General features: G+C 35.4%; 1 protein-coding gene across 2 annotated transcripts in view; it reads left to right on the forward strand.

Moving 5' to 3' along the window:
* Positions 1–17,518, forward strand: part of XRN1 (5'-3' exoribonuclease 1) — a 100,795-nt gene that overhangs the window by 12,011 nt on the left and 71,266 nt on the right. For both annotated transcript variants that reach the window (XM_030873309.3, XM_030873310.3), the window contains exons 4-15: positions 704–813; positions 904–1,014; positions 3,009–3,091; positions 5,312–5,399; positions 5,482–5,650; positions 6,556–6,623; positions 6,941–7,078; positions 8,776–8,842; positions 9,056–9,161; positions 12,531–12,620; positions 14,643–14,799; positions 16,602–16,721. In XM_030873309.3, the coding sequence (XP_030729169.1) occupies positions 704–813; positions 904–1,014; positions 3,009–3,091; positions 5,312–5,399; positions 5,482–5,650; positions 6,556–6,623; positions 6,941–7,078; positions 8,776–8,842; positions 9,056–9,161; positions 12,531–12,620; positions 14,643–14,799; positions 16,602–16,721 (1,307 nt within the window). The remainder of the gene's footprint in view (positions 1–703; positions 814–903; positions 1,015–3,008; positions 3,092–5,311; positions 5,400–5,481; positions 5,651–6,555; positions 6,624–6,940; positions 7,079–8,775; positions 8,843–9,055; positions 9,162–12,530; positions 12,621–14,642; positions 14,800–16,601; positions 16,722–17,518) is intronic.

Consider the following 17,518-nt stretch of genomic DNA (forward strand, 5'->3'; position numbering starts at 1 on the left):
ACAGCACAGTCTGCCCTTCCTAGAGTTTTGTCTAACATCATTATAATTCTTTACATTGAAAAAAAATCTTATAATCGTACTATCTCATTAATTTTTACTATGGTAGTTTTCTCTTTCATTAAGTCCCCTAATGACACATTGCGCAATTTAATAACCAGTTTTATTGTTACACAGTTTAAGACTTATTGCCTTTGACTATTGACTATCTGGGCTTTTCCTGAAACATAATCATTGTAGACTCAGTTTCCATATTAATAGTAATTTTTCAGGTTAAAAATAGTAATGATAATAGTTGTTGTTATTGGCAATCTTCTTGAAGCTACATGCCTTAAAAAAAAACAAAAACTTTAGAATCCAGCAGAGAAATAGAAGATTGAAGTTTGTTGGAGTGTTGAAACCCTGCCCTTGTGTGAAAATATTTGAAGCATAGTCCTGAGGCAGCAGTAACCTTCTTTGAATTTCCCCATCTGACATTAACTTCATTTTGGGGTGCCTGGTAAAGTTGGAAATAGTTGTGATATTTGGTTGGGAAAGATACAACATTACTCGCTTTTCAAGATAAGCAAGAGAGCTTTTGACCTCCTTGGGAGATCTTATACCTAGCTATTCCCTGGATACCCAGATCCAATTTCATGTTGTCACTGGGAACTCACTGTTTTTATATCTCTCTCAGATTAAATTTTTAAAAACCTTTTATTTTTAGGGACTGAATTCATGGCCAGGTTACACGAACATCTGAAGTATTTTGTAAATATGAAAATTTCTACAGACAAGTCGTGGCAAGGAGTTACCATCTATTTCTCAGGCCATGAGGTTATTATCTTATTTTATTTAAAGAGTTTTTTAAATTTAATCTTGAGAAATATAGCATATTACCACATTTTTTTTAAACATTATATTTAGACTCCTGGAGAAGGAGAACATAAAATCATGGAATTTATCAGATCCGAGAAGGCAAAGCCAGATCATGATCCAAACACCAGACACTGTCTTTATGGCTTAGATGCTGACTTGGTAGGTATAATGTTTATTGTATTCTAATCTTATGCCATTGTAGTTAAAATATCTAGGAAACTTGGTCTTAATGAAAGAAGATTTCTGGGCTTCTCTGGTGGCGCAGTGGTTAAGAATCCGCCTGCCAATGCAGGAGACACGGGTTCGAGCCCTGGTCCGGGAAGATCCCACATGCCGCGGAGCAACTAAGCCCGTGCGCCACAACTACTGAGCCTGTGCTCTAGAGCCCACGAGCCACAACTACTGAGCCTGAGCTCTAGAGCTTGTGTGTCACAGCTACTGAAGCCCGCACGCCTAGAGCCTGTGCTCCACAACGAGAAGTCACCACAATGAGAAGCCCGCACACCGCAACGAAGAGTAGCCCCCACTCACGACAATTAGAGAAAGCCCACGCACAGCAATGAAGACCAAACGCAGCCAAAAAAAAAAAAATTAAAAATTAAAAAAAACATTTAAGAAGATTTCTGGCTATGGGAACAAATATCAGAGATATAATAATGATTGCTACTTCTGCTATTACCAAAGTTCTAAAACATTTGGAAAAGGAGTTCTTTTGCCATAGTTTATGATCAACAGGTCTCTATAGTTAGTGTTCACACCTGACTGACCCTAGTGCTATGAATACTCTGCTGAGGTCAGGATAGAGGGCCCTTTTTACCCTCATTCTTAATACACGATTTTTAATACCACCTGATCTGATGACTCCATAACCCAAGTTTGCTAGACTCTTTTTGTTTTAACTTTCTATTACAGAAATTTGCAAATATAAACAGATGTAAAGGAGAGAGCATAATGAACCTCCTTGTGTCCTTCATCTGTCTTCAGTAACCTTCAGCTCCTTTCCCTAATCATCTGTCTCCTTCCTTCTCCTCCCCTGGATTCTTTTTTTTTTTAAGACTTTTTTCTTTTTTTTTTAATAAATTTATGTATTTATTTATTTTTTGGCTGCGTTGGTCTTCGTTGCTGCGCGTGGGCTTTCTCTAGTTGCGGCGAGCGGGGGCTACTCTTCGTTGCAGTGTGCGGGCTTCTCATTGCGGTGGCTTCTCTTGTTGCAGAGCATGGGCTCTAGGCACGTGGGCTTCAGTAATTGTAGCACGTGGGCTCAGTAATTGTGGCTCGCGGGCTGTAGAACACAGGCTCAGTAGTTGTGGCGCACGGGCTTAGTTGCTCCAGGGCATGTGGGATCTTCCCGGACCAGGGCTCGAACCCGTGTCCCCTGCATTGGCAGGCAGATTCTTAACCACTGTGCCATGAGGGAAGCCCATCCCCTGTATTCTTGAAGTATATGACATGTATTATCTAATCTATAAATATTTCATGATGGAGAATATTAAAAATGATAACCCCAATGATATCCCACATAAAACAAAAATTAACAAATCACTGTTTAATATATAAATAACCATTTAGTATTCTCATTTCCCTGATTGCTTCATAAATGTTTTATTTTCTTTGAATCAGGATTAAATGAAAATAAACAATATACATTGCAATTGGTTGATATGGCTCACTAGACTATTTGACTTCCTTTGGGGATTAGAATACTATGTGAGAATATTAACTGAAAATATCCTTTTCCAGTTTTTTCTGAGTTTCCACACACTAAAGGTATCTTGGCCTCCAGAAGAGTCCTGTATTCTTCTGTCATGGAAATGCTGTTGCCCTAATTCCTTACCCATTCCTCCGTGGCAAGTGGAAAGGTGTAAAAACCAAGAGAACATTATTGGGATTTTTTTATGGGGGTACAGTGGGGTGGTTATAAAGGTTATGTGAGTCTAAAGTGAACATTTTTTTCTTAGAAAAGTACACAGAATTTACCCAATTTATAACCTGTAGATGTATCATATTTTGATATTTATACATTTAATTTGCTAATGAATTATTTTCCTTAAATAAGCATGTTCTCTATATAGAAACGTTTTTTGATTGCTTTTGTGAACCCGATGCTATAAAAAATGAGAGAATAGAAACATTTCTTCATCATTTTTCAACAGATTATGCTTGGATTAACAAGTCATGAAGCACATTTCTCTCTTTTAAGAGAGGAGGTTCGGTTTGGTGGCAAAAAGACACAAAGGTAAATCATACTGCCTATATATCAGAAGGTGGAACAGAAATTAAATTAGGAATAGTAATCCCTTAACAGGTATATGACCTGTAAATATTTTCTCCCAGTCCCTGGGTTGCCTTTTCACTCTGTTGATAGCGTCATTTGATGTACAAAATTTTTAATTTTGATGAATTCCAATCTATTTTTTTCTTTTGTTGCCTGTACTTTATAGTGTAATATGCAAGAAATCATTGCTGAATGCTAAGTCATAAAGCCTTTTCCCATTTTATTCTAAGGGTTTTATAAGTATTAACTCTTAACATTTAGGTCTTTGATCTATGTCGAGTTAATTTTTATATGTGGTGTAAGGTAATGGTCTGTCTTCATTCTTTTGCATGTGGATGTCCAGTTTTCTGAACAACATTTGTTGAAAAACTGTCTTTTCCCCATTGAATGATCTTGGCTCCCTGGTCAAAAATCACGTGACCATATATGCAAGGGTTTATTTCTGGGATCTGTATTCTATTCCGTTGGTCTATATGTCAGTCTTTATGCCAGTACCACAAGTATTTTGATAACTGTAGCTTTGTAGTAAGTTTTGAAATCAGGAAGGGTGAGACCTCCAACTATATTCTTCTTTTTCACGATTATTTTGGCTGTTTGGGGTCTCCTGAGGTTAATAATTTTTAAGATAGGTTTTCTGGATTTTTTTGTAAAAAAGTTGGGATTTTGATCGGGACAGCATTGAATCTATAGATCCCTTTGGGTAGCATTCACATCTTGATATCAAGTCTTCCAGTCTATTAACATAAAATGTCATTCCATTCATTTATGTCTTCTTTAATTTCTTTCAGTTTTGTAGTTTTAGTGTACAAGTCTTTTGCCTCCTTTCTTCTTTTTTTTCCTTTAATTGAAAATAATGTTTTTAAATATAGTTACCTGCTGTGCATTACATCCTCAGAGCTTATTTATCTTATAACTGGAAATTTATACCTTTTCACCGCCTTCACCCATTTCACCCACCCCCATCCCCTACCTTTGTGAATCATCAGTCTGTTCTCTGTATCTTTGATTTCAGTTTTTTTGCCTCTGGCTTTTTCTTTTGCTTCCTTGGTCAAGTTTATTTCCGAGTGTTTTATTCTTTTGGATGGTATTGTAAGTGGAATTGTTTCTTAATTTCCTTTTTGGATTGTTTATTGCTGGTATGTAGAAACACAACTGATTTTTGTGTTGACCTTATACCCTGCACCTATGCTGAATTCATTTTTTAGCGGTAGTATTTTTTTTTTTTTTGTAGATTCTATGGGATTTCTACATATAGAATTACACCATCTGTAAATAGAGTTTTAGTTCTTCTTTTGCAGTTTGGATACCTTTTATTTCTTTTCTTGCCTACTTGCCCTGGCTAGACTTCCAGCATAATGTTGAATAACTATAGTGAAAATGAGCATCCTTGTCTTGTTACTGATCTTAGGAACAAGAATTCCTTTCCTTGGGAGGAAAGCTTTCAGTCTTTCACCATTGATTATGATATAAGGAAATTCCCTTCTCTTCCCACTTTGCTGAATGTTTTTATCATGAAAGAGTGTTGAATTTTGACGTATGCTTTTTCTGTTAAATGATTATGCGGGGGTTTTTCTCCCTTTGTTTATTAATATGGTGTATTACATTGATTTATTTTCTTATGTTGGACTATCTTTGCATTCCTGAAGAAAATCCCATTTGTTCATGGTGTATAAATGCTTTTAATATGCTGTTAACAGCTTATATTCTTACTTGTAATTAATCCTGGAGTATAGGCCACAGCCAGGAATATAGACCCCTATACCAAGCCCGGAAAAGGTAAGAGGAGGAAGTGATGGTGCCTCAACATTGAAGCCTTGGACTGTACTGCAGTAGATATAAAAGTATACGTACTCACTTATCTATATGCTTTCTGCTGGTGGCCAGCCTTAGATGGACCAGATCCCACTGGTTTATTACATCTATTACATATTATTTAGACTTTCTCAATTCTGAGAGTCCTTCCACAGAAAGCATATTGTAAACCTATTATTATGAACTTTATCTCTGTTGTAATTGTAGTTATATTTTTATCTTAACATTACCCTGCAGCTTGCCTATAAATTACATGCCTTAATGACAAGAATTAACTATTTTCTAATGATGTTTTATTTTAAGCTACGTTTTTAAACTTGAACCTTAAAAATATAATAAGCTCTGTGTTGATCATCTGACTAATTACAGGGTATGCGCACCAGAAGAAACCACATTTCACCTTCTACACTTGTCTTTAATGAGAGAGTATATTGACTATGAGTTTTCAGCATTAAAAGTAAGTATTAATATAACCATGGGCCAAAGATGAATATGCAGAAATTTCCATAGGATTTGACTCTTCTCTTCATATTGCATAGGACAAGATCACATTTAAATATGATATTGAAAGGATAATAGATGATTGGATTTTGATGGGATTTCTTGTTGGCAATGATTTTATCCCTCATCTACCTCATTTACATATTAATCATGATGCACTGCCTCTTCTTTATGGAACATATATTACCATCCTGCCAGAACTTGGGGGTAAGAAAAGTTTAGTATTTGTTTGAAGCTACTTTAAGTTAGCACTCAACTAACCCTAAAAATGTCACTCAGTTTATTAGATTATGGCATGTACAACTAAAGTAGGAAAAGAATTTGGAGTTTCTTTTAGTCTAAGGTGCCAAGCTCTCTAAAGTTGTAGTTTTCAATGGTTCACAAGCAAAGAAGATGACGCCAGTTAAGCAGTCTCATTTATTGATACCTAACTAATCTCCACCTTAAATGGCTTAAGAAAGCCAGCAGAGGTTGCTCGTTTCACTTAGCTCGTTTCATATTTAAGCATAGAAATTTAGTTTTCTGAATGGATAATCATCAGAGTATTTAATATGAGGGAGAGATTTTCAAGTTAAAATGGGAAACTGACAGATAGTGGTGATGCTGAATAAAACAGACGACAGGGAATTCCCTGGCCGTCCAGTGGTTAGGATTCCGCATTTTTACTGCAGAAGGCGCGGGTTCAATCCCTGGTCAGGGAACTAAGATCCGGCAAGTCACGCTGCACAGCAAATCAATCAGCTAATCAATCAGTCAATCAACAGAGTAGCAGGACATTAGTCTTTTCTTTCTTAAGTTAACATATCAAATGAATGACCTAGATAGATTCTAGAACATATTTAATTTAATTAACTGTCTCCCAGTGTTGTTTGGAAATTTGGGAAGATTATTACTATGTAAACCTGGAATTTTTTATATTTTCCTTCAGTTCTTACATACTGTGTATTATAGTAACATCAAGTTCATAGAAACTAGGGCCACTTACATAGTCCAACACTGTTTTTTCTTGATTAGTAGAATGTCAAAACTCAATGTTTTGTAAAAATTTTGTAGAATTGTTTAGAAAAAATAATGTCAGCTTTTAGTACAAGTTTAGATTTTGTTCCTTTTAGGTTATATTAATGAAAGTGGACATCTCAACTTACCTCGATTTGAGAAATACCTTGTGAAACTATCAGATGTAAGTAACTAGAAGTTTTTGTTTTCCTGTCCCAGGTAGCTATAAATGGTCAGTAACCAATTACATAATACCAGAAGAAAAAGTTTTTGTGATTCTACTCAAGTTGGTCATTCTGTATAAGTAATTTCACCTAAGTTATTTTTATTTCTATTTGCTTTTCATTTTTAGTTTTCAGAGTAATAGATGAAGTCCCCATGTAAAAAAGTAATATCCTCTGATTTCCTGTGCCCTAGAAGTAGTCACTGTTAAAAGTTTGGTCTGTATTCTTCTAAACATACTTAAGTTATTTTAAAATAAATGTAAATATTTCTGTACAGTTTGATCGAGAGCACTTCAGTGAAGTTTTTGTGGACCTAAAGTGGTTTGAAAGCAAAGTTGGTAACAAGTACCTCAATGAAGCAGCAGGTGTCGCAGCAGAAGAAGCCAAGAACTACAAGGAAAAGAAAAAATCAAAGGTGTCCATTTTTTTAGGTGTCCTTTCATTTTTTTAGCTGTAAAGGTAAAACTGATATTCCTTGTTTCTCATTTTCTTTCTTATGATTTTAGGGTTGCCTCATTTTAGTTTCATTTCTTCTTTTCCTCTATGGACATTTAAAAAATTGTTTTGGTTTCTTTTTCTCTATTAGATCCTATCATTTAAATCTGATCTTTAGAAATCAGTTTATTTTTACCATCGAAGAACATTGTGTTTTCTTTGTTCTTTCACTCTATTAATAAGCGTACAAAACATTTCTAAATATAAGAGCCCAGAAAATTAGTTAAAGTGTGGATATTTATAGCATTTAATGTTATGAGACATTAACTAGATCAGTGATTTTTCTCTAGAAGTAATTTATATATAAAATCGTGTGTAAAATACAGTGATAGGCTAGGCTAAGAGTAGTTAATAGCACAATATGTGGTAACTGTTAGGTCCTCAATAAGTGACTAGAGTCAGTTAGAATATGCTAGTACACTGTAAAACACCTCTAAGAAGCCCTAAAGAATGTCTTATGTGTGTTAGCTTGGAAAATAAACCTCTTCTGAAATTTTCCTCAGCTAACCCATAGTTATTGGATTCTGGTGAAACTGATGAGTTTCCTGCACTCTCTTTGCTGTACTGGTTTTATTCAGGCTCAAGCCCAATATCTCTTGCTCCAGGAAGGGCAACTGTCCTGATTTTCTTTAGTGCAGTCTTTCTAATTACTTAACTTTTCCTCAGTGGAGCTTAGCAGTAGTCAGTCTGCATTCTACTCTGTTTCTTATCTTAATAAAACAGGCTCTGCAACTTTTGGGGGACCCGTACCCACAAACTTAAATATCAGTAATCCATGACTCCGCCCACCTCAGCTCAGTCCTTAAGCTTCACCAGTCATCCAGGGGTGTGTAGTTAACATTAAAGACACTGGTAGATTGAAAGGAGCTGGAGAAACAGCCCAGACGCAGGAAATTGGCAGAGGCCCTAGCTTGGATGAAGAAAAGGAAATTGGAAATAAGGGAGTAGGAAGAACTAATGAGAGGCACTGGCAGTTGATAGGCAGTTAGAAGTAGAGGAGAGAAAGGATGAAATCACAAGGAGGAAGAATAGATGGGCAGGATATGAAGGATGTGATGAAATGGAAGAACTTTAGAAAAGCAGATGAGTTACATGGAAGAAAATTTAGAAGTGGCTGGTAGAGTCATAGGAATGATGGGATCCAGAGATCCCAAAAAAATAGGTAATGTTTGTAGTTATTGGATTCAATCATAAACAAACAGATTGTGTTAACAATAGCCCAGAATTTGACATATAAAAATGTTAAAGTTGAAAGAATTTGATATTGATTGTGTACTTTTCTCTAAGTAAATGAAATATTCTTGAAGTGTTTTGTTTTTGGAACACATATATAATTAAATATATTTATCTTTTATATTGGTGAACATTACTTGTTATTTATCATTGAGGGGTCTGAATGTTAAGTTCTACATAATAAAGATTTATAGCTTCAGGAAACAGTGATATAAAACCAAAAGCATTTACACAGCATTTGAGGAATATTTTTAAAACAGACTTTTGCAGTGTGTCACTTAAGGATCATTCAGTTATCTTTAGTATTTTTTAAATCTTCCTGTTAAATGTCTCACCTTAAAGTATATCCTGCCTTAATTTTATATTGATTTATAATTTGTATAGGGCCAGGAAAACTCAATATGTTGGGCTGCTTTAGACAAAAATGGAGAAGAAGTGGTAACTTCTAAGGGTGAGTACAAACTATGTATTTTAATATATGCAATTTTTTTGACAGAATAGTTGTTATATCTTTCCTTTATTAGTACTAATTCAATAATATTGGATGAAATAGATGTCTATGATAGTTTATAAGCATCTGCTTTGATATGTATTTATCAAAGCATTAGATGTAAAAATGGAATATTCGTAATTGTCAGCCACTGTCTTTCTGTCTTTTTTCCAGACAATTTAGAAGATGAGACTGAAGATGATGACTTGTTTGAAACCGAGTTTAGACAATATAAAAGAACATATTACATGACAAAGATGGGAGTTGACGTAGTTTCTGAGTACGTTTTTGCCAATGCTTTTACTTTAAAGTAGAAAAAAATTAGACTTTGCAGTGAAAACAACATAATTTTGATAGTTATGGTAATGGGTGGAAAGGATTTTTTGTTTTCATAAATTATTGTAAGCCTTTCAACTAGTACCGTTTTGGACAAGGTAACATTAATTGACATGTATTATGCAGTTGACCTTTGAACAACACAGGTTTGAACTGCACAGGTCCACTTATATACGGACTGTTTTTACTAAATACTTAATGCAGTACTACGTGATTCACAATTGGTTGAATCCACGACTGGTTGAATCCACAGATTCGGAATCGCAGATACAGAGAGCCAACTAGTTATAGGTGGATTTTCTACTACACAGAGGGTTGGCGCCCCTAACTCCTGCATTGTTCAAGGGTCCTATGATAAAAATTGCCAAATAGAAAATGGTTAGTGTTTTGCTTCCCATCTTCTAAAGCTCACATCACACTTATCTCAAAGGGCACCTGGCTCAGCCCCAGGTTGATAACTAGTACAAAAGTTCCTTAACAACTTGACCTCTAGAATGGTGGTCCACACTTCTAAACTACAGCCCACAGTATGAATTACATATATTCGTATTTTATTTATTTTAATTAACAAACACTTATAAAGTGCTTACCAAGTGCCAGGCACTATTCTAAACATTTGAAAAATAGTAACTCATTTATATTTTAATAATATAAACATATAAATATATATATATAACATGAAAATGTTAACTTGTAATTCTCACAATAATTCTTTAAGATAAGTAGAATTATTATTACCTTAAAATAGAGGAAATTAAGGAATGAGAGATTTAAGTGATTTGCTCGAAGTGACATGCATAGGTAGTGAGTGGCAGAGCCAGGATTTAAACACAAGCAGTCTGGCTCCAGAGCCCATGCTTAACCACCAGATGAGGCTGCTTTTCTATAAGTGAAATAAGAGTTTCATGAAATGCTATGTACCCTTATTACATTAGCAAGTAGGACTTCTGAGACTTGAGAAATAACATATTTAAAATAGTTATGCTTTTAATCCTTTTTCCCTTTGTTCTTATATTTCCTTGATTACAGTTAGATAGAACTGTAGTACATGCAGTTGACATTAAATGCTTAATTTGATAGGAAACTAGTCTTCTGTTTTATTTCTTTTTCTTTTTATATAGTAAAATATAGACTTATGAAAATGAGATACTATTTGTTTGCCTAGTAAATAAGCAAATCTTTTTAAATTGTTATATTCAGTGTTGGTCCAGGAGTGGTAGTAGATTTCTTCCCTTAATTACTGGTGGAAATATAAATTGGTAAAATTATTTTGGAAACTACATATCCAGAAACCTTTAAAATAGTCATCCCTTTGACCCAATAATTCTAATTGTTAAAATATCTTAAAAATATAAAGTTAAACACAGAAGATCTTTATACACAAGGAAGTTTATTACAAAGTTTTTTAAAAGTAAAAAATTAGAAACGATGTACATGTCCAGTAAGAATGTTCATCATAATTGTCTCCACCTCCTCCTCATTACAGTCACTATCTCTGCCATTTCCAGTGTTTCCAGAATATGCGGAACTGTTAAACTGGTACTTATGGGAAGTTCATAACAATTCAGAAAGATACTTTCAGTATATCATTAAGTACAAATTTTAAAAGCAGGATACAAAAATCATAATGCACAGTATCCTCTCATTAATACTTAAAACAAAAAAAACCTGGGCATAGAAAAGAGATTGAAAAAAATACCAAAAGGTAATAGTGATTGCTATAAGGTGATAAAAATGCTTTTTGTCATTATCTGTATTTTCAGTAATGAGGAAATATTTCTTTTATAATAAAAAAGTAATGCATTTCATTTTAAAAAGCATAGCTCCCAGGACTTCCCTGGTGGCACAGTGGTTAAGAATCTGCCTGCCAATGCAGGAGACACGGGTTCGAGCCCTGGTCCGGGAATATCCCACATGCCGTGGAGCAACTAAGCCCGTGCGCCACAACTACTGAGCCTGCTCTCTAGAGCCCATGAGCCACAACTACTGAGCCCACGCACCACATCTACTGAAGCCCGCACGCCTAGAGCCCATGCTGTGCAACAAGAGAAGCCACAGCAATGAGAAGCCCGCGCACCACAATGAAGAGTAGCCCCCGCTCGCCTCACTTAGGGAAAACCTGCGAGCAGCAACGAAGACCCAACACAGCCAAAAATAAATAAATTAAAAAAAAAAAAAAAGGGCTTCTCTGGTGGCCCAGTGGTTGAGAATCTGCCTGCCAATGCAGGGGACACAGGTTTGATCCCTGGTCTGGGAAGATCCCACATGCCGCGGAGCAACTAAGCCCAGGCGACACAACTACTGAGCCTGTGCTCTAGAGCCCGTGAGCCACAACTATTGAGCCCACGTGCCACAACTACTGAAGTCCACGTGCCTAGAGCCCATGCTCCACAACGAGAGAAACCACCACCATGAGAAGCCTGCGCACCGCAAAGAAGAGTAGCCCCCGCTCGCCGTGACTAGAGAAAGCCCGTGCGCAGCAACAAAGACCCAACACAGCCAAAAATCGATAAATAAAATAAATAAATTTATTTTTTTAAAAAAAAGTGTAGTTCCCAGAAATAATGTAGATCTAGAATATCTAAGTGTATCTCTACCTGAATTTTGGTAACAGACACTAACAAGGTTTATAGCCACTTTGGGGTTTAACCTAGAGTGCTCTTATTTGCTGTGTGTGTGTGTGTGTGTGTGTGTCTGTGTGTGTGTGTGTGTGTCTGTGTCTGTGTGTGTGTGTGTCTGTGTGTGTGTATGCGCATGTGTGTGTGTGTGTGTGCGTGTGTATTGTGTGTGTGATTATTTTACCTTAAATGATGGTTTTTGAGAAAAAGGGATTAGAGGGAATATTGTTCAGTGGATATCGCACTTTTCAAAGTGCTCTATAACCAGATTTTAAGATCTTCTGATTTCCTCCTGTGAGTCTCTCAGGCATCCTCCCAAATAAAGATTCCCATCCCTATCTCTCATCACACCCTGAATATTTAAGGCATTGGTAGTGCCACATTATAGAAAGTTTCATTAACTAAATCCTCAAACTATAAACCAAAGGCACAGTACATTCACTGAATAAATATGCACAGCATGTTTAAGTATTCTGATGGTTGGTTTAGGAAAACTATAAGGCAAACCTTTAATCCGGCGTGATGGAATTTTTAAAAAATAATATTTTGGAGTTTTTCTGATTGCAGTTTTTGGTTTATTCATTGATTAAATAAAACGTGAGGCAGAATGTGATATCAGGAGATATGCTCTAAACACAATGGCCTGTCTTCAAAAAATATAATGTTATAATGAAAATATTCTTTTCTATTTTCAGTGACTTTCTGGCTGATCAAGCTGCATGTTATGTTCAGGCAATACAGTGGATTTTGCATTATTACTATCATGGAGTTCAGTCCTGGAGCTGGTGAGGGAATAAAAACAAAAAGTTTTGTCTTTTATAATGGTTCATTCTACTGTAAGCTCATTTGAGAATCTCTTTTCTTTTTATTTCTATTTATGATAGTATTTTTTAAAAGATACAGCCAAGTTTAAATGAAATACAGGTAATCTTTTTTTATATGAAAATACTTTAAAAAGACCCTTTTATAACAAAGATACTTCCAGCTATAGCAGATGGCCCATAATAAAAGCTCTCTGTTAATCTAAGGATTTAAAATTTTCTGTTATAATGAATGAAGTGTGACAAAGTCTTGATAATTAATGGGTCTGAGCAGTGGTTAAGTGGGATTGTTTATTATATTCTTCTCTACATTTTTATGTGTTTGAAAAAATTTTTCTATCAGGAGTAATTATTGAAGAATGGGTTATATGAATGTTAGACTGGGAAGGGTAAAGAAGAAAGGAGAAAGGAATTACTTGCTTTTCTTGGAAATAATAATAATTTGTCTCGTTTCCTATTCCAGCAAGTTCCATCTACATTTCCAAACCATCCACTTGTTATAGAAAAAATAACAAGCCAAAATATGCTGCAGGGAAAAGCAGAGACTTTTAAGTGATGAGATAGCTTGTTTTGTTTTGTTTTCAGAACACCTGCTAGGCTCTGTTTTAAAGCACCAACAGCAAAACAGACCAGTGCAAAATAACGTGGCATTAATTTCACATGATTTCACTTACTAATAGCCTTTACAAATCTTTGCAATAACTAACATGATTCTCAGGGCGTCTCTGAAGAGTATTCTATGACAAAAATCCTTGATTTGCCATTTTTTAAGAGGGTGAGTATAAGTTATCCCTATTATATTCCAGGCGTTAAGGCCAGGCACTTGAAAAGCATGTTCTCATATAATCCTCACAACTATTTAAAGTAAGCATTGTTCTCTGCCTTTTACAGATGAGGATTAGAGAGGTTAAGTAATCTTTCCAAGATGACATATACCCAAGAATCAAGTCCAAGGCTATCTGATTCCCAAAGTCTATACGTTTTGCCTTGTTTCACATGCCATTCTGCCTCCTAAACTTTCCCACCCTTTTGAAGTATGACATAATTGTGGAATATAAAAATATTTCTTGGGCTTCCCTGGTGGCGCAGTGGTTGAGAGTCTTCCTGCCGATGCAGGGGACACAGGTTCGTGCCCTGGTCCGGGAAGATCCCACATGCCATGGAGCACCTAGGCCCATGAGCCATGGCCACTGAGCCTGCGCGTCCAGAGCCTGTCTTCCGCAACAGGAGAGGCACAATAGTGAGAGGCCCGCGTACTGCAAAAAAAAAAAAAAAATTTCTTCATTGTTTTGTTGGTATCTTTAGTCAAACATTAAGAACATTGAAAGTTTTTTAAAAATTGTATGTTTCAAGTTTTGTAAAAATATTTTTTCTGTAGTTAAATATGGGAAGGTATTAAAAACAAAAATAGTTGGTGTGTATGATTGATAAGTGGTTTAATCCTTACCACAAACACAATATATATATACTAATGCAAAGATAAAAGTTCTTAGAACTGACCAGTAACAGCCATATGAGCTCAGACTCACTGTTCCCTCTGTCCTTACAAGAGAAGCTCAGGCCCACATGAGCTAACTGAACGTCTTCTGACTACCTCATTACTTCATTCTAAGAATCTATTGTTTGGAAGACTCACAGTCAACATTTTCGAAACTGAACAGCCATTATCTTATTTATATATATAAATAATAAATTATATATTATATATATTTATATATTATTAATATATATATCCTTGCATGCATCCAACTTTTGAGTGTGAAACTGCACTTAAAAAATTAAGGAAATAGAATATTTGTTGCCATCAAATGACCTAAATCTCCAACATTGCTGATTTTTTATATTCAAGTAGCAGAATTATGAATGATTTTTTGTCTTTAGAATTATTGCCATGTGTTGTTAAAATAGAATATGGAGAAGTATATACTTACTATTGACCTGTTTCATAAAATTGCCAATTGTTTAAAACTCAGTTTTGTTTTATAGGTTTTATCCGTACCATTATGCACCTTTCCTATCTGATATCCGCAACATCAGTACACTCAAAATCCATTTTGAACTAGGAAAACCTTTTAAGCCATTTGAACAGCTTCTTGCTGTACTTCCAGCAGCTAGCAAAAATTTACTTCCTACATGCTACCAGGTGAGTTTTAGAATTAAATGTGTTTACGGTCTTTTTAATATTTAGGAGCTCCTCCTGCAAACTTAGAAACATCATACCCAAATTTCTTTAATAGCTAAATATATTTATATTCAATTTCAAATATAGGATTCCTTAAACAAGTCCCTTGAAAAGTAGTTGCTTGATTTAAAGTTAGCTTTGTTTTATATTTTATTTTTATTTATTTGGTTGTGCCGGGTCTTAGTTGCAGCCTGTGGCCTCCTTAGTTTCAGCACGTGGGCTCCTTAGTTGCGGCAGGTGGGCTCCTTAGTTGTGGCTCACCGGCCCCTTAGTTGTGGCATGCGAACTCTTAGTTGCAGCATACATATGGGATCTAGTTCCCTGACCAGGGATCAAACCTGGGCCCCCTGCATTGGGAGCGTGGAGTCTTAACCACTGCGCCACCAGGGAAGTCCCCGAGTTAGCTTTGTTTTAAAAAGGCAAACAAATTTCATAAGCCATTCAGAGCATAGCTTCTTTATTTTCAGTACCTTTAAGCACATCTTCAATTTGTCTCTGCACTGATGAAAGTAGACTGAGATAGGCAAAATCCGAAGCCATCTACTTTGTCCAAACGTTTACAGATTTCATTTCAGTTCTCTTTTACTCTCTACCTATTAGACTATGGATGATTCTAATAAGTTATTTATATCAACAAAAGTATTACCTCCATTTATATTTGGATTTTAAGCATTTCATTTATCAAATTGTGGAATAAAAGGCTTTTCTCTGGTTAACATATTTCACGTAACAGGAAAAAGATATTTCAGGGGTGATTGAGTCACCAAAATTACGCCAAGCCTGCTAAGCTGATTCTGAGAGTAAACTTCATTTAGTTCTTCTAGAGCATCAATCTCTTCTTCTAATTCCGTGGTCTGGTACAAGGAACTGGAGTAGACACATATAAACACAAACACACACACCTGCCTTCACTGCTTGAACAGTATCAGGCTTCCTTCTGTATCTTTCTGAAACTTAACCTGTCCTTCATCCTGGCCCCTGGCCTTTCTTTCTTAAATTTCTTTGATGGTTTTTTCCTACCTTCACATACATTAAGGATTGATACTCAACCACTCTGGACCAGTAACCATGCAGGTTTTTATAGCCACATCTGTTTTGATTGTTCTGTGCTCATGACGTGCTGATTATTAAATACTTTGAATATGACCTTGAGAAATATGCTATTTCTTTAAATTTTTTATATCATAATCTTCTATATTCTATTCCTAGAAGACATCTTTAACTTTCTTTATCTACTTCTGTTATAAAATCTCTGATAAACACGTCATATTGAACTTCTTATCTTTGCTATTGGTAGTAAAAAGATTTTGGATTTTAGGATTTTTTTTCTTTTTAAATTATCTTAGTTCTTATATAACTTAATAAAATCAGTTGATTAGGACATGAAAATAAATTGCCTAAGGTTAAAAATGGAGTGTGTGAAATGAACTGAAGTCTGAATGGGAAAACAATTTAGATAGGCCTTGTAAAGTGAAAAGACAATAGAAGATAGAAATGATAAAATTCAGAGTAAAGATAGTTTTGCTACATAACTAGCTTAGTGGAACAGGAAAGTGGTGAATGGTGGTGAAATTAGAAGCCTCATACTTGAAAATCAAAATATAACCAGTATATCACAACATATCTAAGATGTGAAAATTTACTTTTGCTTTGCTTAGAAATTTTAAACTGTTACAATTGAGGAAATATTATAAATATATTAACAAAAAGCTACATTGATATTAGTTGTTACATTTCTATTACGCTATTTTATATTTTCACAGCATTTGATGACAGATGAAGACTCGCCAATTATAGAATATTATCCACCTGATTTTAAAACTGACCTAAATGGGAAGCAACAGGAATGGGAAGCTGTGGTTCTAATACCTTTTATTGATGAGGTCAGTGCATGAAATAGTTATATATACATGTATATTTTAATCAGATATTATTTCACATAAATTAATAAGCAGTGGATTTTAATCACCATTTTTGTTTTTTTAATGAGTTTTAACTACTCTCATCTTCATTATGTGCATCAAAACTTGTAGGTATGCTAATTATAAGAAAGCTGGCATTGCTTTACTAATAGTAGACAAAGTAGGCTTCAGAACAAGGAGCATTACCAGAAATGAAAGGCTTGAATAACACTGTAAACCTACTCAACTTCATTAATATATGTAGAACACTGTGCCCAACAACTAAAGAATACACATTTTTAAGTGAAAGAACATTCACCAAGATTATTTGGTGAGACATAAAACATGTCTGGGGCTTCCCTGGTGGCACAGTGGTTGGGAGTCCGCCTGCCGATGCAGGGTTCACGGGTTCGTGCCCCGGTCCGGGAAGATCCCACATGCCTCAGAGCGGCTGGGCCCGTGAGCCATGGCCGCTGAGCCTGCGCGTCGAGCCTGTGCTCCGCAACAGGAGAGGCCACAACAGTGAGAGGCCCGCGTACTGCAAAAAAAAAAAAAAAATGTCTGAATAAATTTAAAAGGGTTGAAATCATAAAGAGAATGTTCTCTGACCACATGGAATTAAATTTAAAATCAGTAACAACTCTCTGGGAAACTTACAGATATTTTGAAATTAAATAACACACTTGTAAATAATCCATAGATTAAAGAAATTAAAAGGGATATTTGAAAATACTTTATCTGAATGATAATGAGAACACGTATCGTAATCTATGATAAAG

This window comes from Globicephala melas, chromosome 4 (assembly GCF_963455315.2).
Source record: "Globicephala melas chromosome 4, mGloMel1.2, whole genome shotgun sequence".
NCBI lineage: Eukaryota > Metazoa > Chordata > Mammalia > Artiodactyla > Delphinidae > Globicephala > Globicephala melas.